This window comes from Geotrypetes seraphini, chromosome 1, assembly GCF_902459505.1.
Source record: "Geotrypetes seraphini chromosome 1, aGeoSer1.1, whole genome shotgun sequence".
NCBI lineage: Eukaryota > Metazoa > Chordata > Amphibia > Gymnophiona > Dermophiidae > Geotrypetes > Geotrypetes seraphini.
The window spans coordinates 292,224,324-292,248,992 of NC_047084.1; the positions used below are offsets into that span (position 1 = coordinate 292,224,324).

Here is a 24,669-nt window from a genome sequence, read left to right on the forward strand (position 1 = left end):
CTCACCCTATCCTGTTAACATTTAAGCTCAGCAGCATATACAGAAATGCTATAGTCACAAATTGCTTCACAATTTTAGCCACACAACTCTACTCTCTGGACCATCTAGACAAGTCAAAAACTATTATCTTCATTTATGATGTGCAGGAGTGGTGCTTAAATAGAAGCCCAGCAGCAGGGAAGGAACATGATGCTGGATGGATTTCTACGGTCTGTGTCCTGTATATGGCAAGATGGATTGAAGTTAGCTGTTATGGCAGCTCCAGCTATGGAGCAGTGTGGGGCAGTGTAGCTGATGCTTGACAGACCTCTACGGCCTATATCCTATATACAGCGAAAAGGATAAAGAGCAATTATAAGTATTTTATACCACGTTCAAATTGTCCGAGTACAGTTCTTACCTATTTCCGGGAAAAGAGGGGAAGGGGCATCTTATACTGAAATTTAGCAAGTAAAATTAATAATTAATGGTTTGTTGTCTTGAGAATGAGTGTTATGTTGAGCAGATTTGATGGACTGCACAAGTCTTTTTCGGCCATCATTTACTATGTTACTATGAAGTCAGAGAGCACCAGAATAAAGCTTCTTATACTGTGGCATTTGTGCTACTATTGATGTGGATTTATTCTGTGCTATTGTTTTCTATCTTTGCAGGCTATAGTTGCTGATTGTTTCCTCTCTGTGGTTAGTCCCCAGTTTGGCCCATCCTGGGGTTACCAGATTTTACGATTGTAAAATCCAGATCCATGATCCCGCCTACAGGCCTGTCCAGTTCTACCCCAGCCCTGCCCCCAACCTCTTCTCCTGCTCGGAGCCGCAAAGGGAGGGCATCTGCACATATGCAGATGTGAAGCAATAATGTCACACGCATGCGCACATGTCACCGAGCAGGAGAAGAGGATAGGGGCAGGGCTGGGTAGAACTGGACAGGCCTGTAGGCGGGATCATGGGGACGACAGTGCTACAACAGATCAAGATCCTTGACAAGCACATGTTGATTAGTATATTACTGGAAAATCAGGAATAGTTCAGCAGTGCATATTGCACTATAAATTTGGTACAAGCTGTTTATATTAATCAAATCAGATTTTAATGCACAGCACCTACCGATGTGTTATTTTCCACAAAGCCAATGTTATGCAATAGACTTTGTTTTAATTTTTCTTCCAATTTGTAAAAATGTAATAGAGAAAACTGATCAAGCCCTATTTACTGCAGCTGAGCAAAGTCTGAAAGAGATGTTTCATAATCAAATCAGATTTTAATGCAACAGCTTGTGCCAAACTTCCTGTGCAAGGTGTATACGGGTAATGGTTTGACAGAGTAAAAGAAGCATGACATCAAGATACAAAACTTAACAAACATTTTCATTCAGATATACATGGGCAACATGACATAGTTCAGGCATAGGGAACAGATTTGCAATGACTGAAATACAGGATTTCTTGGACAACAAAAACACAAGCTCAAATGCTTGGTAGCTAAATCTATATAAAAACAACAGCAGACATTTCATTCTCTCAATAAACAATATTCCTTTTCAGACTTATGTTTCTATTTCACATTTACTAGCATGTCTTTTTTCTACTTCTGTTATATTTAAGTGCTTTACACAGCAAGGATACAGTTATACAAACTTTCATTCCCCACCCCTGGGAAACAATTATTCTGCGCTTCAGTTCAAGTGCTGGTAATTTTTAAGTTTCCATTCAGTAGGTTCTTTTCTCTTCACACTATAAATGAATTTAAGTGCAGTAACTTGCAAGAACCAATAATGTGATGCAGGTGGTCAAGGACAAATAGCTGCCACAACAGGACTGGAAAACACCAGGCAGTGAAAAAGTAATTCCTCGACAGACAGCATCACCAGCTCTAATGCTGTCTGATCTCTGAATTATTCATTTCTTTCTTTTTTTTCTTACTGTAGACCAAAAATTGAAGGGCACTCAAATGTGTTTATATGTTTGTACTTGAGCTGAGAAGACTGAAAGCTTAACTGTTTAGTCTATCAGCAATTTACCAGAAGTGCTGCAAAATAGAGAGAGAGAGGGAAGTAGTAAACTAAGCTAATTCTTTTGAAAGAATCTAAAATTTTACATGAGGCAAATATATGCTTCATGCCCTAGAAGCAATTTATGGGTTTCCAGTGATCGACTCTGACACAGTCACTGAAAAAAAATAAATTAAATTTGATTAAGAAATTTGTCCTTTAGATCAGGGGTCCCCAACCCTTGAGCCGTGGGCTGTGATGAACTGGGCCACACAGAAATCTGCACATCTCTTCACAAAGCCACAAGCATTGGCTCTTACACAATGTCAGCAACTGACTCAGAATCCTTCCCTCTAGGTTTCCAGGTGAACTGCGGCTGTTGCTTTGTGAAGAGAAGTGCGGCTGGGAGGAGGGAGTCAGCCCGAATAGGTAAACACCTGTGGGAGGCATGAACTTGGGGCACAGAATAAAGGGAGAGAAGGATGAAAAGGGGCACATTGGGACATGAGGGAAAGGAGGTGCGTTAGGACACAGAAGGGAGGGAGGGAGGGAGAGGACATGAACTTGGGACACAGAATGGAGGAAGGGAGGGCGGGGACCATGAACTTGAGACATAAGATGGAAGAATGGAGGGAGGGAGGCAAAGAGATGCTGAGGTGTGGGAGGGAATAGAAAGGGAGAATTGTTGGGCATGGGTGTCTGAGTGAGAAGGAAAACGAAATGAGACACATGGGGAAATAAAGAAATAAGAACACTATGGGCATAGGGACAGGGTAGGATTAATTCTTCAAGGGCCCCTAGGCACACAAGTACACTGGGCCCCCTAGCCCCACTCCCACCCCACCCACAAACTAAACTCCTTTTTTTTACAAAAGCATAGAAGAGGTTTTTAGCGCTGACTGGCGGCTGAATGTTCTGCGCTGTTCTGATGATCATAAGAATTCTATGACCATCAGAGCAGTGCAGAGCATTCAGCATGCCGGTTTGTGCTACAACCAAAGGAACGGTACAGTTTAGGGGTGAAGAAACAATGCTGCATATCCCATAATACTGAACAAAATATAAAGATAGCAGATATAAATTTGAAAAAAGAGAAATAACAAATCACTTTACAAATTAACAAACAAAAAAATGGAAAACAAGTGATACCATTTTATTGAACTAATACATTTTTTAAATTAGCTTTCAGAGGTCAAAAACCTCTACTGCTGTTACAGTATCCTGTCCTGACCTAAGAACATAAGAAGTTGCCTCCGCTGGGTCAGACCAGAGGTCCATCGCGCCCAGCAGTCTGCTCCCGCGGCGGCCCATCAGGTCCATGACCTGTAAGGTGATCCTTGTCTAAAACCCTTTAGTCCCCTTTATCCTCTCCTGGAGGCTGTCATACGGGAAAATACCCTCCAGGGATTCAAGGCAAAATTAGACAAGTTCCTACTGAACAAGGACGTACGCTGGTAGGGCTAGTTTCAGTTAGGGCACTGGTCTTTGACCAAAAGGGCCGCTGCGTGAGCGGACTGCTGGGCATGATAGACCAATGGTCTGACCCAGCAGAGGCATCTCTTATGTTCTTTTTTCCTTGGGATGAGGTGAAAAATCTCTTTATCAGCGTAAATAGATTTCTTGATTTGTTCGGAGACATTAGTAGTTGCTGGGGGTAGTAAGCCTATTTTGCTTAAAGAATGGCCTGTTTGTATTGTTCATGTAGTTCTTTCCACTTAGTTTTATCGATGGGGTGTTTTGTTTTGCACCATTTTCTTTCGGCTCTTCTCAGCTCTATTTTTTTTGTTCTTAGCTGATTAGTGTACAAAGGAGAGGGTGGATTGTGTTTAATTACTCTGGTTGTAACTAGGTTGTTGCAGAGGGATTTGACTCCTGTGTGCCAATTTGTGGCAGTATCATTGATGGAGATTGGGTTTAGTTTTGTAAGTTGAGCAATGCCAGATAAGAAGGTTTTTAGGTCTATAGAATCGTCATTGTATATGTTCTTGAATTGGGATTATTTTGCCTTTGTGCGTGGCTTCTCGTTGATGGTGTGGCTGAAGGTTATAAGATGGTGATCAGACCAGGGTATTGGACTGGTGGTGCAATGCGGGGTGGCCTGTTTATAGAGTTAGCTTTTTTGCATGAAGATTAGATAGAGTGTGTAGCCCACAGTGTGTGTGGGAGAGAAGATTATTTGTTGGAAAACGAGGTCTGTGAGTGTTTCTTTGAAGTCTGCTGTGGATCCCGTCACGTTCAGATATTCTGAGAAGTTAAAATCTCCTAGAATAATGATCTATTTGTGGGAGATTAAGAGTTTGTTTAAGAAGGGTATTAGATCTTCTAGTGTGGCCATGGGGGAGGGGGCGCTCTATAGATCAGGGCGAAGGTGAGGTCTTTGTTATGGCCGATGGTGAAAATAAGGCCTTCAAGCACGTTTAGGGTGATTAAATCTATTGTGTTTGGGTTGAGGTCTGATTTTATGACGGCTGCTCCTTCTCCTCCTCCTCCTCTTTTATTGGATTGGGAGTATGCTAGCACTTGGTATTTGGGGGGGACATAGCATTCCCAGTGAGACTCTATCGTTATCTTGTAGCCAGATTTCAGTTAATAGGAGAGTGTCCCATTTATTATCGGAGAGTAGGTCATTCAGGATGATGTCTTTGTTGTTCACTGATCTCATGCTTTCAAGGGCAATGTGAAGTGCTTTTGGTTTGGGTGTTGGGGAAAAAGGGGTACTGGTATGAAGTGACGGGGTATGGTTGTGAGTGGTTTGATGGAGAGGCAGTGTTTCTGGTGCCTGCATTTTCCTAGATCTGATATGGGATGGGGGAGTACATGATGATCAGAAGAGTCGTAACTAGGAGTGGGATGAGAAGTTGTATAGGCAGCTCAATTTAGTTAATGTGTAGAATGAGTGGTGGTAGAATAAAATAAGTTGAAGGCTGAGGGCTGAGCCGTGATGTAGTTGTGTGGTGTGGTTAGGTACTGAGGGTTTTAAGCATCTTGGCAGTCACACATGAAATCTATGATATTCTAAGACTAAAGTGATAGACCTATCACACAAATTTTTTTGGATAAACAGAAATAAAAATAAGTAAGTGAGTCCTGGGTAATACATGTATTTACTTCAATATGAAATTTAATACCTATATTTATCCAGTTCTTCATCAAATGGGGCAAAAGCTTTCCCAAAGACTACAAAGAAATTAACTCAGAGATGCCTGTGCTTAAACTTAAAAACTACAGTACATATTTATTTTCTTTCTTACATACTGCCTGAAAGCCCAAAGCATATAGTACATTCAAGTAGAGTAAGTATTTTTATATTCCTGGAGGGCTCAAAATTTAAGACTGCACCTGAAGCAATGGAGAGTTAAAGTAAAAGCCCAAGATCACAAGGCGCTACAGTGGGATTTGAATCAGACTTACCTGGATCTCAGCCCAATGTTCTAAGTTACTACACCATAGTAACAGCACAGAAAGTACACTATAAAAGTCCTGATGGATCAGGGGAGAATTACTCTCAAAGCTCTTAAGGCAAACAATAGGCCATGCCGTCTCCAAATAATGACAAAGCCAAAAATTGGGTTTTCCTAACAATATAAATATCCAGGAGGCAGGGTTGTATTCATTCTCCCAAATATAAGCATAAGAGGTAGAGAATGACACGGTGGTTGTTACCCGCCAAAACGAGGAAAGAAAAATAGTAGTCGCTGCGGGGACAGGGACAAGGCCATTCACCGCCCCGTGGAGCGGTGAATGGTCTTGTCTCTGCAGTAAGGCATCAAGGATCGTGCGGTCCAGCAGCCCCCCACCCGCCCGATTGCAGCGTTTAGCCAGCTCCCTCCCTCCATCTCACCTTATATGCCAAGTTTTCCGGCTTTCTTTTTCCCAAGCCACACGCGTTCAAAAAGCCGCACACGCGGATAGCAGTGGATGATGATCCACCAGAACATACACTGAAACACATTGTGCCGGGTCATTTCTATGTAAGCAACATTTGTTTTTTGTTAATAAACCTTGGATTACACATTGCTAGATTCCTTGACTATTTCTCCCTTCCTTTGGACCGCTCCTGTTCAATATATTTATCAACGACCTGGAGGCGGGAACAAAAAGTGAGGTTATTAAATTTGCGGATGACACTAAACTATACAGCAGGGTCAAAACCATGGAGGACTGCGAAGACCTCCAAAAAGATCTGACAACGCTGGAAGAGTGGGCCGAAAAGTGGCAAATGAGCTTCAACATAGGAAAATGCAAGGTCATGCATGTAGGGAAAAAGAACCCGATGTTCACTTACAAAATGGGGGGGATCACCGCTAGGGGTGAGCAACCTTGAAAGAGACCTGGGAGTGATGGTAGACACATCATTGAAGGCGTCAGCACATGCGCCACAGCCTCAAGGAAGGCGAAAAGAATGTTGGGCATCATTAAGAAGGGTATCACAACCAGGACGAAGGAAGTAATCCTGCCACTGTATCGTGCAATGGTGCGCCCGCACCTGGAGTACTGTGTCCAATACTGGTCGCTGTACCTCAAGAAGGACATGGCGGTACTTGAGAGAGTCCAGAGAAGAGCAACTAAGCTAATAAAGGGTATGGAAGATCTCTTATATACTGACAGACTGAAGAAGTTGGGGCTTTTCTCCCTGGAAAAGCGGAGACTTAGAGGAGACATGATAGAAACCTTCAAGATCACGAAGGGCATAGAAAGAGTGGACATTGACAGATTTTTCAAATTACGGGGAACCACAAGCACAAGGGGGCACTCGGAGAAACTGAAAGGGGAAGGGTTTAGAACAAACGCCAGGAAGTTCTTTTTCACTCAGAGGGTGGTGGATATATGGAACGCGCTACCGGAGGATGTGATAAGCAGAAGCACACTAAAGGGCTTCAAAGAGGGTCTGGACAGGTACTTGGAGGACAAAGGGATTGAGGGGTACAGATAGGAGTAGAGGTAGGTAATATGGATAGAATTAGAGGATCAGAGGCAGTTACAAAATTAGTCATGGACACTGTTCAGGCAATTAGGCCTGATGGGCCGCTGCGGGAGCGGACCGCTGGGCAGGACAGACCTCTGGTCTGACTCAGCGGAGGCAACTTCTTATGTTCTTATCATTGCTGTTTTGATACTGGTCATTACTCAGATGACATGAATCAGATTTTTTTTTTTAAGTAACATCCATAAATATGCTACTTATGACCTGCATCTGTTGTTGGGGAGGAGATAGTTTATTTTTGATTTTTTAATGGATGCAGAGCATGTTTGGCATTTAATGTGTACAACCCTTCATGCTTGTAAATCTGTTGCTTGTAAATCTGAATAATTGTAATTCTTGTAAATCTATTTAATTGATGTGAACCGCCTAGAACTCCCTGGGTATGGCGGTATATAAAAATAAAGTTATTATTAAAGTTATTATTAATTCATAAGAACTGCCATACTGTATCAGACCACTGCCTTTCAGGTTTGTCCCGACTGGAAAAAAAAAAAAAAAAAAAGGTTGAGAACTACTGATCTATAAAATATGCATATACATTGCAAGCCCACCCCTGATCCACCCAGTCTATGCTCCTGAGAATTCCTACATGCCCAATTATTTGTGTGTATATAGCCACATGATTTTCTAAAAAGTCATTTTTGTGTGCAAAACTGGCTTTACACACAGAAAATCTGTTATAAAATCACCCCTTAATACCTCTTAACACCCCTTACACGTAAAAGCAATTCTTCCTCTTATTTGTTACTCTCCAAATTATATTTCAGTCTTACTTATTGCTTTTTTGTAACAGGGTCAGGAGTGGTGTAAGGCTAAACTGGGGTCATGACTTGTGAAGTATACTGGTACATATCTTAACAAAACAGAAACTGAAAAAGATTAAGATGTTTTTCCAAAGCCTTAGCAATGAACCACTTATTACTGATAACAGACTTATGTCATGTGAACTTTAGAAGAATTTTTCCTGTATATATTATTCTTGGATGAAAGGAAAAAATTATTTCATGAAGTAACCTTAATTCACATAAACATTTTACCAACTCCACCTTTTTTTCTAGCTCAAAAATTATATTCTTATGTTCATTATAGTGAGGGTAATTTCAAGATAAATTACTCTCTCACCCATTACTCCTAATTTAATCCTACTTTGTATGTATGTATCTGCATGATTTCTGATAATATTCCAGCACTAGATTTAGGGATTTAAAAGGAAAACAGAAGCATAGTCATTTTTGATTACTGGTTCTAAAAGTTTCATACAAATGGCTGTTTAAATCCTAGTCTTGTGTCTCATTGCTATTCTTTTTACAAATTTTTTGTGATCTAATTTTATAGGCTTGGAAGCCAATGTGGAAAAGATGCACTAATGGGCAAGTCTATGAAGTGGGTACAAACATTTAAGCAATAATTTCATGTGAAAATGATTAGAATAATAGTATATACATAAGTGTATATAAATGCCAAAATACACATGGGCAGAACTCTCACTTATACTGTATATGTAACATAAAATGCTAAAAGTTACATGTGGAGCTCTGGCATTTAAATGCACGCATTTACACCAGTTCTGTGGCTGGTGTAAGTTCTCACAACTAAATTATAAGCACATGTTTTACCTGTTATCTTACTACTGTATAAAAGGAAAGTAGCCACCTCTTTTTCTTTATAGAATAGGTGCCACAAAGGAATCCCCTGGGTGTTTCTATATAGGTGCCCTATTAAACAACTGCCTTCTGTATATTTATCACATTAACATAAAATTGGGAAAATTTCTTTGGTGCATCAGGTTCTTTGAGAACATATTAACATCCACCAAGGAAACATCTAACAGTGTCTCTCATACTGTGTGCCCTGAAGAGACTTCATAATTTTACTTTATTTTTAAAAATTCCCTTTACATTCAAAAACAAGCACATCCTTTGCATTGATTAGCAATTCTATTCTATCTACTTTAGTTTCACCATTGTTACAGTAACCCATACATAGCTTAAAGAACTTTAAATAACTTAACTCTCAAATTTAATTTTTTGTTGGTTTTGCAATTTTGTAATTTCAATTATGTGCCATGAAAAACATTTGCTCCATTTAGTGTGTGGGAGCTAAAAAAATTTGACAGACACTGATCTAACAGCTTCTACACAGAACGGGCAATGAAATGTCTCTACCAGCTATCTGACATAAGTACATAAGAAGCGCCATCTCCGGATCAGACCTTCGGTCCATCAAGTCCGGCGATCCGCACACGCGGAGGCCCAGCCAAGTGTACACCTGGCGTAATTTTTAGTCACCCATATCCCTCTATGCCTCTCGTAAGGAGATGGGCATCTAGTTTGCTTTTAAATCCTAGGATGGTCGATTCCGCGATAACCTCCTCCGGGAGAGCAATAGTTTAAAGTTTATTATGTCTTGATATGCCACTTTTATATACCAAAGTGGTTTACATCTTTACACAATATGTATGGCAAAACAGGAATGACATACCGAGGTGGGCTCTCAGGTTCTAACTAGTATAGTAATTGAGGCAAAAGTACTCCCCTAGCTAAATAAGTATATTTTAATTTTAATTTCATTTATATTCTGCACAATCCAGCAAACACTGACCTCAGTGGGTTACAATTATCAATACATTACTTGAGGGAGAAAAAAAATTGGCCCCTAATGAGGTAAGCATTTTTTTGTTATGACCTGTTTTAGTAAAAAGAAATTGTGATCATCTCTGGGAAAGGGTGACTAAAATCACCACTAACACGGTAAATGCCAGCTGATAAAGACCCGCGTGTTCCATCCAATCTGCTCAACAAGGTGGCCAGAGCTATACACACCACTCTGTGCAGGCCCCAGCCACCCAAGCTTAAACACTGGTTTTGAAATCTCCACCATACCAACTGTATAGGCTGTTTCTATGGAAATCATGAAGAAGGGACACAAGATCTGTCTCCATTTTCAGGTCTGAAGCCAAAAATGACATAGGCACAGCCGTTACTTTCATTTAGCTTGCCAGTGAGTTGAATGCAGACTATTTGTTCTATAAGTTTTGTCACACTAGAAATGCTCAAGGCTGATTGGTAAATTTTCAAGTCATGGTTAAGGTGGGCTATTTTTCAGTAGAAGGTACAACATATGGCCTTTTTCACAAAGCTGCGCTAGCGGCTGCACTGCGCTAACGGCCCCGAAGCCCATAGAGATTTAAAGCTTCGGGGCTGTTGCCGCGCGGCTTTGTAAAAGAGGCCGGTAGTCTTTTTCAGTATTGTTGGAGGCTGTCTTTCTGCAAGACAGGAGTTAACAATGTTAGCGGCTCCTTCAATGAGGCATATACTTGCTAGTTATACTATTTTTGCTGGGCTGTATTCAAAAGGGCAGGTTGTCAGCTGTAAAACTTGAATTTTTTCAAGGATCTCTTCTGTGATCTAGTTGAATGAATCCCAGTCAGCTGTGCACGGTGGGGAGGAGGGAGTGTTTTCCTCATTAGCTAGTGGGAGGCTCGATGTGACACTGATCAAAACCTTTAATTTTGTTGGCAATGTATATATATGGCAAAATCAAGTTTCCAACTTTTATTAAAATTTGATATAAACGCTTATCGGTTATCTAAGCGATATATAATATAAACAACAACAACAAAAAAATCATTGCCCATTAGTTGTGACTGGGAAGGCTGATTCTGTTGCAGGGTTTGCAGTCAGCTGTTACTATTTTAAATAGCATTATTATATAATTTAAACAGTCAACATCTTTTCAAACTCACCTTTCTGTAACTAAACCTTAGAAAACCCATTTGAGATACTGTAATAAAGATAAAGTACAAAGTATTTAGCAAAATAGCCTCCATTCACTGCACTTTTATAAGTCGTGTGTTCCATGTAAGATTTACAGACAAGGAGGAAGAGAGATGATGCTCTAAAAACAAAGATATTGAGTTTCTTTAGTTGTTTTTGTATTCTCACACACCACCTTGCACAATTAAGTTATTGTAGAATACATTAATGATATGATCTGAACTTGTACTGTATATATATATATATATATATATATATAGACACAAGTCTTTACTAGGAATTAAACATCTCCAAGAAAATGGGGGCAAAAGTTCAAATCCATGTTCATCTGAAAAACTGGCAAAATGTACTAGGGAATAATTCTGGATGTCTGCACAGAAGTTTCAAAAGAATGCTAATCTTCAAGAAATGTCAGGAGAAAGAAAAATCTGTAAGTACAGTGGACTGCCAGACACACATCTTTCCAGCAATGACAGAATCATGGGTACTTCATGCTCCATAACACCCTACAGAGGTTCTATTACCTCATGCAAACTCACTAACTGTTCTGCCCTAGTGCTTAAGCAAGCCATCTGTAAGCCACAAGTTACTGCACAGCAGGTAGATCAACTATAAACCAAACCTACAGTGTCAAATCTAACATGTACATTAAGTAATGCTATTGAGAAATGCCCTGGGCTGCAAAACAGACAGGACAGACAATGAACCATCAATAATGTAGAAAGAATTCACCGGAAGGAAAAATGGAATTTTAGCATTTCATTATGGTAGAATTTCCTCATGATTTATTTAATTTTACATATGAACTCAAAGTTATCACCCTCCCCACTTTGTACTTTCCATTTCCAATAACTAATCTAGAAAAAAATAGGACACTCACAGTCAAAGTTAATATTTCAAAAATCTTATATTTTGCCCTAGAGAACAAGGGTCAAATCAATAAAATATTGAGGAAAGGATCTAATATTTAAATTGCAAGGTTTTGGGAAACAAAGGACCTCATTTTACAAGTCCCATTCGCATTTCATATTTACATAAATTGGCACTTAAATGTTTATTTTGCCTGCCATTATAAAAGATTTCTAGATAAAACATTTGCATTTTGGGCTGGCAAATTGAGCAATTGGTTAAGTGAAATAGTTTCTCAGACTCAGTCTCATTATTCCTTTCAAAAATCTATGAAAACTAAGCTTCAATTATATTTTGCACTAGCTGATGCCCCGGCGTTGCACGGGTATTTAATTATAGCAATAACACTGTAAATGGATTCAAATAAAGATACTTTATAGTGGTGAATGAAATTATTTTTTTACAGCTTAATAAAAAGTACAATATTCAAATTATAATGTGAAATATTTGACAAAATGAATACAATACAACTAACGCAAAACTTGATTATAAACAACATTTTTAGTTTCACCTCCAGGAGCAAGAACATATAAATTCTTGGGTGAACCCACCCTTGAGCAAGCAACATAGAGTTGTGGGCCGCGAGACCCCCAGAACATATCACCCCAGGTAGTGAGGGATCTGCATACCAAGTTTTGTTCAAATCGGTCAAGCCGTTTTTGAATTACTGTGAGAATGGCAGCTTTTTACATTTTTTCCATTGACATGAATGGGTGAAATCTGATTTTCTGTTTGTAGCTCCGCCCACGTGTGCAGGTGGGCCGCGAGACCCCCAGAACATATCACCCCAGGTAGTGAGGGATCTGCATACCAATTTTTGTTCAAATCGGTCAAGCCGTTTTTGAATTACTGTGAGAATGGCAGCTTTTTACATTTTTTCCATTGACATGAATGGGTGAAATCTGATTTTATGTTTGTAGCTCCGCCCACGTGTACAGGTGAGCCGCGAGACCCCCAGAACATATCATCCCAGGTAGTGAGGGATCTGCATACCAAGTTTCGTTCAAATCGATCAAGCCGTTTTTGCGTGATCGCGGCACATACACATACATACCTCCGATTTTATATATATAGATTCCCTAAAAATGTATTATCACTGAATTGTTCAGTCTCTCTTGGATGTGAACCGCCTAGAACTAAATGGTATGGCGGTATACAAGAATAAAGTTTATTATTATTATTATTAAATATCAATACTCGGGAATTGCCATATCAAACTCAAATGCATGAAAATGGCAAGGAGGCATGGACATTATATCAGGGGTTCCCAGATATAATCCCAGGAGTCATGCTTTAAGGATGTCTATAGCTCTCATTATCGAACCAAAGAGGATGATCCCTTTGTTATACTTTTAAAATGGAGCATCTGATGGCTATACAGCAGGGAAGGTACAGGAAATTTATGGATATTTGGGAGCCGTTGACTAAATTTTGTAAGGAATGATAACTGACTTTATTTTACTGACCTTTAAACATACACATCCAGGGTGGGAGGGAGGGGTTTGTACTGGAATTGTTTGGGGGAATTCTTGTGGGTATTTATTTTCTTGATTAATAAGTGGGAGGGTGGAGAAAAATAATTGCTTATTACTATATGTAAGTTTATTGTGCTTTTCTTGTAATATTATACGTACATGAATAATTTGTATGCACAATTGTAGTTGGAAAAATTTAATAAAGATTATTTAAAAAAAAAAGTATGTCTATAATGAATTTACTCGAAATAGATTTGCATACCAAGGATGCAGTATTTGAAAATCGACTGGCTGGAGTTCCCCCAGGACAGGTTTCAGATTCACTGATATGTGTACTATAAGATGGACATTAGGGGATACATCTGCTACCATGCATGTTTAGGAATTGCTAAATAGCTGCTATTAACCCTTTCAGGACCATAAGGATCGTAGGCCAATTTTTGTGGTTTTGACGACATTTTTATGGTAAAAAGGGCTTGCAGATGCCAAAAAATTGATTTTTTTTTGTGAAATATCATTATTTTTTTTTTTTAAATCAAACTTCTGGCTTATGGACAGTGTGGCAAGTGAATCTTCTCGTCAATCTGGCAACGACGCTAATGAATGAATGTCGGAACCAGTTTGTTTACATAAAGGCAGTATCATATGGAATCCGTACATATCAAATTTAGAACTGTAGACTATCCCAATCAAAATTTATAGGATTTTAAAGTTATGGGACAAATATGTCCCTTGGTCCTGAAAGGGTTAAGCAGTACTCCACTGAATGGATAAAGAAGTTGTCCACTTAATCTCTCCATAGTTTTTCTCCCCCTCCCAAATGACAAATTGACAAGAGAACATGGTCAGCGAGAGCCTTGGAGATCAAAACATGACTCATCGGAGAAGGCAAACCTCTGCCAGCTGGTGCAAGTGCAATGTCAGTACTCCTGTGCAAATTGCAGCCTTTTTTTTTTGCAATGAACCCTCGTGAGCATGGATGTAGTCACTAGCCGTCTGCTCCGGAGCCCCATAAGCTGGCACAGTTGTTTTGGACACCCATCTGGAAGTCCCTTGGTTCATTTGGATAGTGAGTTGCTCCATGGTAGCATGCTGATTTGCCTGTAGCTGACATTCACCTCTCACATCAATGACTCATGCTGTCCCAGAGTTACCATGTCGGGTCATCGAAAAGATTCCATTTGGCCACTCATGGTATACTTTCACAGCAGCCCACGAACACTTCACAAACTCTGCTGTTTCCGAAATGCTGCCGCCCTTTTTCAATGTCTGTTAAATCATGCTTTTTTCCCATGACAGCCATGGTTGCTATATTGCCAACTTGCTGACATCCCACCTTATATAGCCATGAAGTCTGTGTGCGACATGTATGTCCCTGACATCAGAAGTAGGTGGTGGTCATAATAACGTGACTTGACCATGTAGTATAAGAACTTAATTGGAAAAATTTATTAAGTCACATAACAGTTTGTAGCGCTCTGTATTATACACTTTATCTACGTAATATGAAAAGTTAAAAGGAGAGCGGACTCAACACAGGCCGTGTTTCAACTCTGTGGCTTTAGCATTTAGCAAAGACTTCATGCTTGGCTTTCACACGTATTCTGCTCTTTTAATTCTCATTTTATCCACAATTGTGTCTTAGTTTTACATCCATCCTTGGGACCCCTGAGGAAGACCAAAGAATTGAAACACAGCCCGTGTTGGGTCCGCTCTCCTTTTAACTCTTCATATTACGTGGATAAAGTATATAATACAGAGCGCTACAAACTGTTATTTATTTATTTAAAAATTTATATACTGCATAGAACTATGTGGTTAACATGTTGATTACATACATAATATACTGATCGACCTTTAGTCGCATAGATGTGGACAAACAATGGACAAACATCTTATCAATTAAACATTCAGCAATAAAACTGTAAAAAGCTAAAACCCAAATATTCATTAGCATTGTATCTTAATAAATCAGGCATAATGGACATCTATTCCGCAGTGCTTTTTTCTTTGGTTTCCTCCTATAGTATATATCCAAAGGCCTAAAAGTAAAAGTTTTCCCCTGCACAGGGGAAAACTATTTCACCCCTTCTTAGAAGAGATAGCAAAGGGCATATAAGCTTTACTTTTGATAAGTTTTCCAAACACATTATGGCACAATCAGCTGGGGTACATAGCATAGCTTCACCTGAACAGAAAACCTAGTCTTCCTCCAAGTAAAAGACTACTTAGCATATTTCAAACTTACCATTTTTGGAGAACTTCCCCATATAAGTTTGGGTAATAACTAATTTAAAAACATATCAATACAAAATAAAATTTTGTGAGAAAACCGTCTCTAATCAAAACCTGCCTCTTGTTTTTCCACTCAGATGTTATTGTGCTCAGAGGTCTAGGCACAGACTAAGAAGAAAAACCAAACTTGTGATATCACCAAGGTTTCCAAAACAATTGTGCTGTTCCTTTGAATGTTCCCAGGCTACTTTGCTCATGGAGTCTTAAGTCAATAAAGTAGAATTCATTCTTATTTTCAAGCACCAGTACATTATATCATATAGTTGGGGGCAGGGAGGAGAAAAGCTTTACAAACCTATTTATTTTGCTGAACCCTGAAGGACTTCTGCATAAATTCATCTTCAACATTTTCATATCACTGTTGGAGTCTAAGATACAGTAGTTCTTTAATATTCCACTGACAGAGATGACAAAAATAGGGTAATTAACCCAGAGATGAACTTAGGAATCATCAAGAATCAGTGTGCAGCCGTAAATCTGATAGAAAACTACATTCTTGTTATTTGCTCACAGCAGTGGCTTCCCTCACAAGAATAACAAAACGACAGGGTTGCATCTTCCTACTTCTCTCAAACAAAGCTCCTCAAACTGAAAACCATTCTCACTGTTATCAACATATGCCTTAGAACAAAAGACATACTCCCAACAGCAGGCTTGAAAGATCTTACAGCATTTCATACATATGCTTATCATGTAGTACCCAACTCTAGGATATCATATATACCATATGTAGGATTACGAGATGCCTGGGAAAACCCGGACATGACTTCTTTTTAGAGGATTGTCTGGGATCCCAGATAGACTTTAAAAAACCTGTCACACACATCTGCGCATGCTCCAGGCCTTCCAGATGCGGCTGGAGTTTGTTGGGGAGGAGAGGAGGCTGTGTGGGGTCAGGGGGGTGGAATGGGGCGGGGTCATGTGGCCGGGGTTTTGCGGAACTCTCTGTCTCTGGAATTAACTTGTCATTCACGCAATTCTCATAATAGACTTATCTCTATTCTATAGTTCTCCAGAATTGTTATTTTCCGTTCCTCCCAGTTTAATTCTGTTACTGGTGTTTCCAGTTGTTGATGCAAAATATTTTAGCCCAAAACGTTACTTTCTCGTATTATAATAATAAATAGAAACAGAACACAGAGAAAGTCAAGAGCACACTATAAGACACCTCATAAATGACAACAAAGAAACACAACAGCATTCTACCTGGAACTATTGTATTTCCAGGAATCATTACTTAATATATTTTTTTATGATTTTTGAATTTTATTCATTGCTCCATTCAGTACTAAAGATTTAATTGAATAGATTTCTTGACTAACCTTTGGGAGTTAATGCCCCCTTCTAGCTAAATTCAATACAATTATGAAATTAACCTGTTATGATCAAAGTCTCAAAAGCAGCAGCTCAAAAGAGCAGTTCTCAAAACCATCAATGACATGAACACGATCCTGTGGTTGTTACAATCAAATCAAAGCAGCTGGAACAACCTTATAAGGAGTTCCTTTCAAATTAATTCTACCAGTCACAGATGATAATATATGAACAGTTGGATGTTTATTTATTGAGATTTATTAACCGCCTTTACGAAGAGATTCACTCAAGGAGGTGTACAGCAGGTATAATTCAACATAAAACTTAAATTTTGTTAACAGCATAACAGTAGTAAAAAGACCAAGGGCTCCTTTTACTAAGGTACATTAGCGTTTTTAGCGAGCGCAAACCCCATGCTAAATGAAAAATACTAACGCAAGCTCTATGGAGGCATTAGCGTCTAGTGCGTGCAGCACTGTAGCTTGCACTAAAACCACTAGTAAAAGGAGCCCCAAATATAAACACAATAAATGAGGTAAAGTCAAAAATCAGTAAATTGAAATTTAATAAGACTACCATGAAACAGTTTCAAACATATACTTATTAACAGCATTGAAATTCAAATAAGACAGATGTAATACATACTAAAAGGGATACCTAATACTTATGAAGCATCTAATAAGTACAAATCATAACATTCAAATAACACAGATATGACACTACTCCCTCCGTATTCATGGGGGTTAGGGGAGGAGCAGACCCGCGAATACGGAAAAACCGCGAATAACTTTGTAACTTACGTCTGCACGGCCCCACGGCTTAAAGGCAACAGTGCGTCCCCCAAGATTTGTCCCTAATGTCTGCATCATAGTGCAAGCTCCTCTGTCACCTCGCGCCTTTTCAAAAGACATCTGCCGCCGTTGGAACGATAGCGAGGGGTGGTGAGTCGGAAGCAGCAGTGGCAGGTAGTAAACTGGAAGTGGTGGCTGACAAGGTTCTTTTGGTTCCACATTCTCCCTTACAGTCGTTATTGAGTGCAGGAGCTAGGAGGGAGAGGAGGGTAAACTGTGGTTCGTTGTCCTTAGCAACAAGGTAAGAAAGAAAGAAAGACATAAGTGAAACTTCATGGGGAAAAGTTCCCACTCGGCTATGCTGCACGCTGAAGAAAGTGCTGGGATGATGTCATTTGGGGGAGGAGCCAGCATGGTAAAAATCGCAAATAATCGAAATCGCAAGTAATAAAACCGCGAATACAGAGGGAGAGCTTTAATGCTTTTCTATAATACAGCTTACCCTAGAAGCAAGGGGTTTAGAACGGTGGTTCTCAACCCTGTCCTGGGGGACTCCCAGGCAGTCAGGTTTTCAGGATATCCCTAATGAATATGCATGAGACATATTTGCACGTGTCTCCTCCTTTATATGCAAATCTTTCATGCATATTCATTAGGGATTTTAGAGGATTCATCCCCACAGCATGCTAATAAGCAATGGAAGCTCCACAGTTTAATGGTGGCTTCCCTCAGGTGCGAGTTAAAGGATACTTCTGTCTTCCTTTCTACTACTGTTTCAGTGGGAAATAAATCTAACACACTTTCTCCCTAAAACACATTCCTCCATGCAGTTTCCCTCTGCAAGTTTTGAAATTCATCTAGTAGCCAAACATTTGTGCTTGAAGAAGTACATGTAAAACGCAATTACACAGCAACTGACTTTGGCCAAAGTCGTCAGTGACTGATCTTTGCTCAGCACAAAAGTGTGCGTGTGTGAGCGAGATGGAAGTTAATGACAGAGCTGCCTATTACCAAGGTCACCCAAGGGTCAGGAAGAGTTCTCGGTTTGGCCTTTTTGTTTCTTTCTCTCTCCTCCCTTATGTACACACTGATATGGTTTACAATCATACTTCAGCCTAAGCTATCAGGTCTGTGTTATCAGTGCAGAGTTCAGGGGAAAGCAGCAACAGAGGTCAGGTGCAGGTCACAGTCCTGCGCTGCTACCCCTCCCCCACTTCCCATGTTATCAGCGTGCAAAAGAAAGTGAATCCACCTGGTTTGTTTCTGGCTGTTAAGTGTAGTAAGGTCAGCCAGGATGCTAGAAGGCCATTTAGAGTTCACTTTATCGCAGCCAGCCCCTTCGTAAGCACTCCACCAGCTCCCCCCCCCACCCATCATTATCTGCAGGACCTAGTCCATTTCCAACTTACAAAGAGTAATTTTCAGCTCTTGATTTTTTCTCCCAGCAACCTTAAAAGAGAAGTAGCTGGTTACATGAGCGTATAATGCAACAGCAATGCTCTTCCTTTCCTTGAAAGGGACTTATCCAAAGGAAAAAAAATTCACATTAAAGCAGTTCACCTTTCTACACCCCAAACACTGTAGATGGACAGTAGCAGCTAAGAGTGAAATTTCGTAAATGAAGCAGAAACCATATTAAAATATATTATTAGATGGGCACTATAGAATAGCACCTGATCTTCATAATGCAGTCAACAAGAAAGGCCAAACCTAAGAGCTATAATTATTTTGACAGAAAAATTGTCACAAAATATTATGTTATACTTTTCCTTAAGTACTGGGAGAATTAAAAAAAAAACCCAAAACACAGAGACTTGAATTTTCAGAGAAAAATGGCACAAACATGAGGAGCACAGCTTGTTGGACTTTCTGTGGTTGAGACCTCATTATTTGCAGCCACTGAAAGCATGTGACCACAGGAGTACTTTCTTCCCCAACACTGCTCCTGGCCATTCTACAGTGTTGCAGCTGATGTTGCAATCATCCCCCCATCTTCTGTGGAGTCTGCAAGGTCTAATTATAGCACCAGCTTTACAGAAGATGCAGGCTAATTAAGTGTTTATTTTTGGGCCCACCCTGGTGGCAATGACAAATGCAGATTTTGCTTTGCCTTTGCAACCCCCAGTTTGGGAAGCTCTGGTGACAAGTATAATTGCATCATATACAGAATATACCACACACATTAACATTTTGACATTTTGTTAACAACATTAAGTCAGTTTGCCCAGGTAGTTTGGTCTTTCTGTCTCTCACACTGCCATTATACCGGAAAACCTTGTGATACTGTGGCAAAATTACTACACATGGTGTGTTAAAAAAATACAATGAAATCACATAAAAAGCCACATCATATAATATTCTTCTCAATTATTTATAGATACATCATTTAGCATCTACTATATATACAATATAAACAACATCGTTTAGCATCTACTATATATACACTATAAACAATTGAGAAGATTATTATTATATGATTTGGACATAAGAGTGTGTTTTTTAATGTGATTTCATTGTAAAGTTTTGCTTCACTCAGAAGACAATAATACATCACTTTGTTGTAATCCGCTCTGAACTGTTAAGGCATAGTGGATTATAAATAAATATTATTTTTTTTTTTTTTTAGTTCAATAATTTTATTGAATATTATAAGTAATATACAGAAAGCAGTTCAAATACATAAAAATTGAATAAGAAATAGTAGAACAAAAGAAATCATAATTGCAGTCATTTGCATATAATAGATTAGTAAGAAGAATTCAGAGTATTTGAAACTGCTAAGAAAAGAAATAGAGAGGATAGAGAAGCAAAGAGGATGAAGTAAAAAGAAAAAAGAGAGATGAAGAAAGAGAGAGAGAAAAAGAGAGAGAAAGAGAGAGAGGCAAAAGTGTCTACAAGGCAGAATGAACATATGAATCTAAGAATGACCAAGGTGATTTATTTCGCATCAAATTTGTAGAATAACGGGATATCATGTTCTTTTCATATGCATATGATTCGAATTTGTGGTACATGCTCAAGGAGTTCCACCAGAAGGCATAGTCTAATAGTGCGGGTGACTTCCAATTTTTCAAAATGTGCATAAGAGCTGTCACAAACATGGTGTCAATAAGTTTAGGAGGACAGTTAGATAATGCAAAACAAGGGTGTTGAGAACGAAGGATTATAATATCTATGGAAATAGCTTCTGAACATTTGGTAATAGATTTTATGGTGTTCCAGATACGAATCCAAAAGGAATGAACCATAGTGCAGTGAAGAAGCATGTGATCAAGAGTTCCAGGCTCTTTCAAACAGTTCCAACAGGTAGGATCTTGTTTCAGTTTCGCTTTCCACATTCGAAATGGAGTCCATACTGCATTCCACATAACAAAGAACATCGATTGCGAAACTCTTGAGGATAATAGAGGACGATTTGTAGATGACCAGAAAAGTTCCCAATCTATTTCAGAAAGCGTGGTCTTTAGAATAGAGCCCCAATGGTTCATGGATTGAGGTGTGAAGGTGAAGGTATGATCTCTTAAGATACTATAAAAAAGAGATATCGCCTTACCTTTCAGTAAAGCCAAAGTAGACCAGTGACGAATAGTTTGTTGAGAGGTCATAAAGTCAGGGCGCATTTGCACATTAGATAATATTCCAGTAAGCATAAGCCATTGAGGATATACAGAGGATGAGAGTGAGTTTACAGAACAAAAAGTATCAAATGGGATAAATGAAGTAGAGGAAATCAATTGATGAACAAACCACACACCCGCCCGCTGCCACTTCTTCCATGAAAGGGATCTACCCTTATTTTGAATTTTAGAATTATTCCAAAGGGACATGAATGGGCCCTCAGCAACAGAGATCTCAGCCGCTGCGTCTAATAGTTGAAAAGCATGTTGCGTTGCACTCAGCAAAGAATACTTTCTCAAGTGTCTAGGTATCGACACTGTAAGGAAGCAAGAAATGTGTAGTGGTGCACATAAAAAGCATTCCATTTCAAACCATGCTGGTTTATCTTGTGGATAAGAGTCAACAATCCAGTGAGCTCCGTATTTGGCTAAGGATGCGATGTAATAATAATAAAAATCTTATTATTATTTATTGGGCCAGAATATTTGGTGAGTGTTAAAAAAATAATCACAAGCATGACACTTAGACAAAGTAAAAATGTATTGTGATGAAGGGAGGTTTACTCTATAACTGCCATAATGGCACAGTGTGCCTCCTGCACTAGAAACATATCAACTGGCTCACCAACCTGACACGCAGCTCCTGATTGGATAAGGCCCGACTTAGTGCAGGAAGAGGTGGTCGGAGCATACCACGAGTGATTTCCTGCACTCGCGGTGCTCCGGCTGCTCACCTGCTGCCCTCTTCAGTCTCCCCCATGAAAAACCGTATTCGCGATTTTTCAAGATTTGCAGGGGTTCCTGGAATTGAACCCCCGCGAATATCGGGGGAGGACTGTAGTCTGCTTTGGTTTTCTGAGTTTCTGATGCCTGACCTAGAAGGAACAAACAGATTTGACTGTAAAGCTCATAACTTCTGCTTCATAGTTCCCTGAAACAGTCACATTAGATCAGCATCTCTCAAACTTTTTTAGATCCGACACACTAAATGGAGCAAATGTTTTTCGCTCCACATTATAATTTCAATTATAAAATTGCAAAATCGACAAAAAAATTAAAAATTTCAGATATATTTAAAGTTCTTTAAGCTATGTATGGGTAATTTTAACAATAGTGAAACTAAAATAGATAGAATAGAATTGCTAATCAATGCAATAGATGTGCATGTTTCTGAGTGCAAATTAACTTGAACTTTGGCTTGATAGTCAACAACCAAACATGCATTTCATCATCTATCATATGCAGTCCTCTCCTTTTTATCAATTTAATTTCCTTCAGAGTAGAAAATCCAAGTTTGCAAAGATAAGAAGATCCAAACAGTAACAGAGCCTTGATTGCTTTGTTGTTCAAGTTAGGATAACTACTGCATAAAAAATAAAACTACAATTATTTGCCTTTAGTTTTCAAGGATCAATTACGTCAAAGAAGGATGCTTGGGGGCGCCGCGTGCCTGCTTTCAAGATGGCCGCTTAGCGTCTGTTCTCCTCTGCAGCCTCGTCCATTAAATATTTTTACAGCCCTCTAGCACACGCGATCGGATCACCGCCTAGCACCCGCATTCGTCGGAATGTCTACTAAACCTAGTAAGTCGGACGCCGCTTCCTCCACGTCACACTCGGCATCCAAACGCTCTAAGCATGAGCCGCCATCACCCGCCAAGGCCTCTCCTGCTAGCGCCATTGAGAGCGGCTCCTCTATTTCGCATGACCTACAGGTACTGCGGGACCAATGCAGGAAAACCTTGCCGCGACAGCAGATATTAAAAATGAAATGGGCAATATATTAATCCAACTGAAACAACATAATGCCCGGATTGATCTCGCTGAAGAGCGACTGACAGCGCATGACTCTCAATTTATGGCGGTTCTGCGTGATTTTCAGAAATTGTCTACCTTACAAAATGATTTAGAAGATATTTCTAACCGGATGCGCTGCTGTAATGTGCGTCTCATTGGATTACCTGAGTCTTTGGAGGGGAAAGATATGCTAGCGTTTTTGCATACTTTTATTCCTGATAAACTGCATCTTCAATTCTCTCCTCCGCTCGAGATAGAGCGGGCACACAGAGTTCCCTCGGGCCCTCCTTTACCCTCTAAACCTCCAAGGCCTATTGTTATGAAACTCCTGCGCTATCCGCATGCCATCCAAATTCACCAATCAGCGAAATCTGCTTCCGGTCTCTCTATAGATGGCAAACGTATTTTCTTTGTTCCTGATGTATCGAAAACTACAGCGCAGAAAAGGAAGGCCTTCCTGTCTATGCGCCCTCAGCTCAAAAATATTGGGGTGCAATATGGGCTATTTTATCCAGCCCGCATGAGAGTTACATACCATAATGTAACCAAGAATTTTGATAGCCCAGCAGATCTACAAAAATACCTGGATGAACACGTGGGTGTAATGACCTGAGTTGCTGACTTTGCCTCTCCTTTATTTCACCATCCTAGAGGGCTGTATCTAACTCTTCTATCCTCTTCTACCTATAAAGAGACAGGCTATGGAGAATCCCGCTGAGCTCCTCTTGCCAGCATGCGACCCCATCTTTGGATTCTTGTTTCCCATATTGATCCAGTTTGCTACAAGTATGAATCCAATCCCTCTTTTTCCTGTTTATTTTTCGTTTTGATACAATGGAGTGAACGCTCACCTTTTGCACCCTTTCTGCTGCGTTCAATGATCTTCTCATTCATCTGGATATCATCACTTTATGCTCTCACTTATGGTTAAACTACATCTTGTCTCACTTAATGTTAAAGGAATTAACAACCCCATCAAGAGGAAAAAGATCCTGCACTACTTTAAACATCTCAACGCCGATATTTGTCTGCTTCAAGAAACCCACCTTTCTTTGGAAGAAGCACGAAAACTAAATGGGGGTTGAGTCCAACACTGCTTCGCCGCTCCTACTCAAAACAAGAAAAATGGAGTCATCACCCTAGTGAAGAAGTCCCTCAACTTCCAAATCACCTCTCACAAATTTGATCCTAACGGCCGCTGGTCCCTTATTGAAGGCTCCATTGCAAGTCAGCCTCTGAATCTTTTCAACATATATGCCCCCAATTCGGATGATCCCTCCTTTTTTCAATCACTACAGGCAGTTTGCAACTCTTCCTTATCGTCGCATACCATCTTTGCAGGGGACTTCAATTTCCCAATAGATCCTTTTATAGATAGATCTTCCACTTGTCGACCAGCCAAGCTCGGAGTCCGCTCTGCGGTTGTCAAAATGATGGATCTTTATGGGTGGTCTGACCTCTGGAGGATTTTTCACCCCACTACCAAAGATTATACTTTTTACTCAGCTCTGCATCAATCACACTCCAGGATTGACTATACTCCAGGATTGACTATACTCTGGGCTCTAAGGACATTGTGAATCTCGTTTCTTCTTCGAGTATTCATGATATTACTATATCAGATCACGCAGCTGTCTCCTGTACATTCAACTGGTCTTCTTCCCCCTCATCCCAACAATGGCTTATGAACAACTTTCTTCTTCATGATGAATCTTTCATTTCC

General features: G+C 39.7%; 1 protein-coding gene across 8 annotated transcripts in view; it reads right to left on the reverse strand.

Moving 5' to 3' along the window:
- EXOC6B (exocyst complex component 6B) overlaps positions 1-24,669 on the reverse strand; it is a 920,925-nt gene that overhangs the window by 89,759 nt on the left and 806,497 nt on the right. Inside the window, exons 21-22 of one of the 8 annotated variants that reach the window (XM_033953496.1) lie at positions 17,543-17,785; positions 10,719-10,756 (exon numbers count right to left, since the gene is read on the reverse strand). The exons of the other annotated variants lie outside the window; for them this stretch is intronic. Coding sequence (XP_033809387.1) covers positions 10,736-10,756; positions 17,543-17,785 — 264 coding nt within the window. The 3' untranslated portion in view covers positions 10,719-10,735. Of the gene's footprint in view, positions 1-10,718; positions 10,757-17,542; positions 17,786-24,669 lie in introns of those variants that run through there. 8 annotated transcript variants of the gene reach the window in all.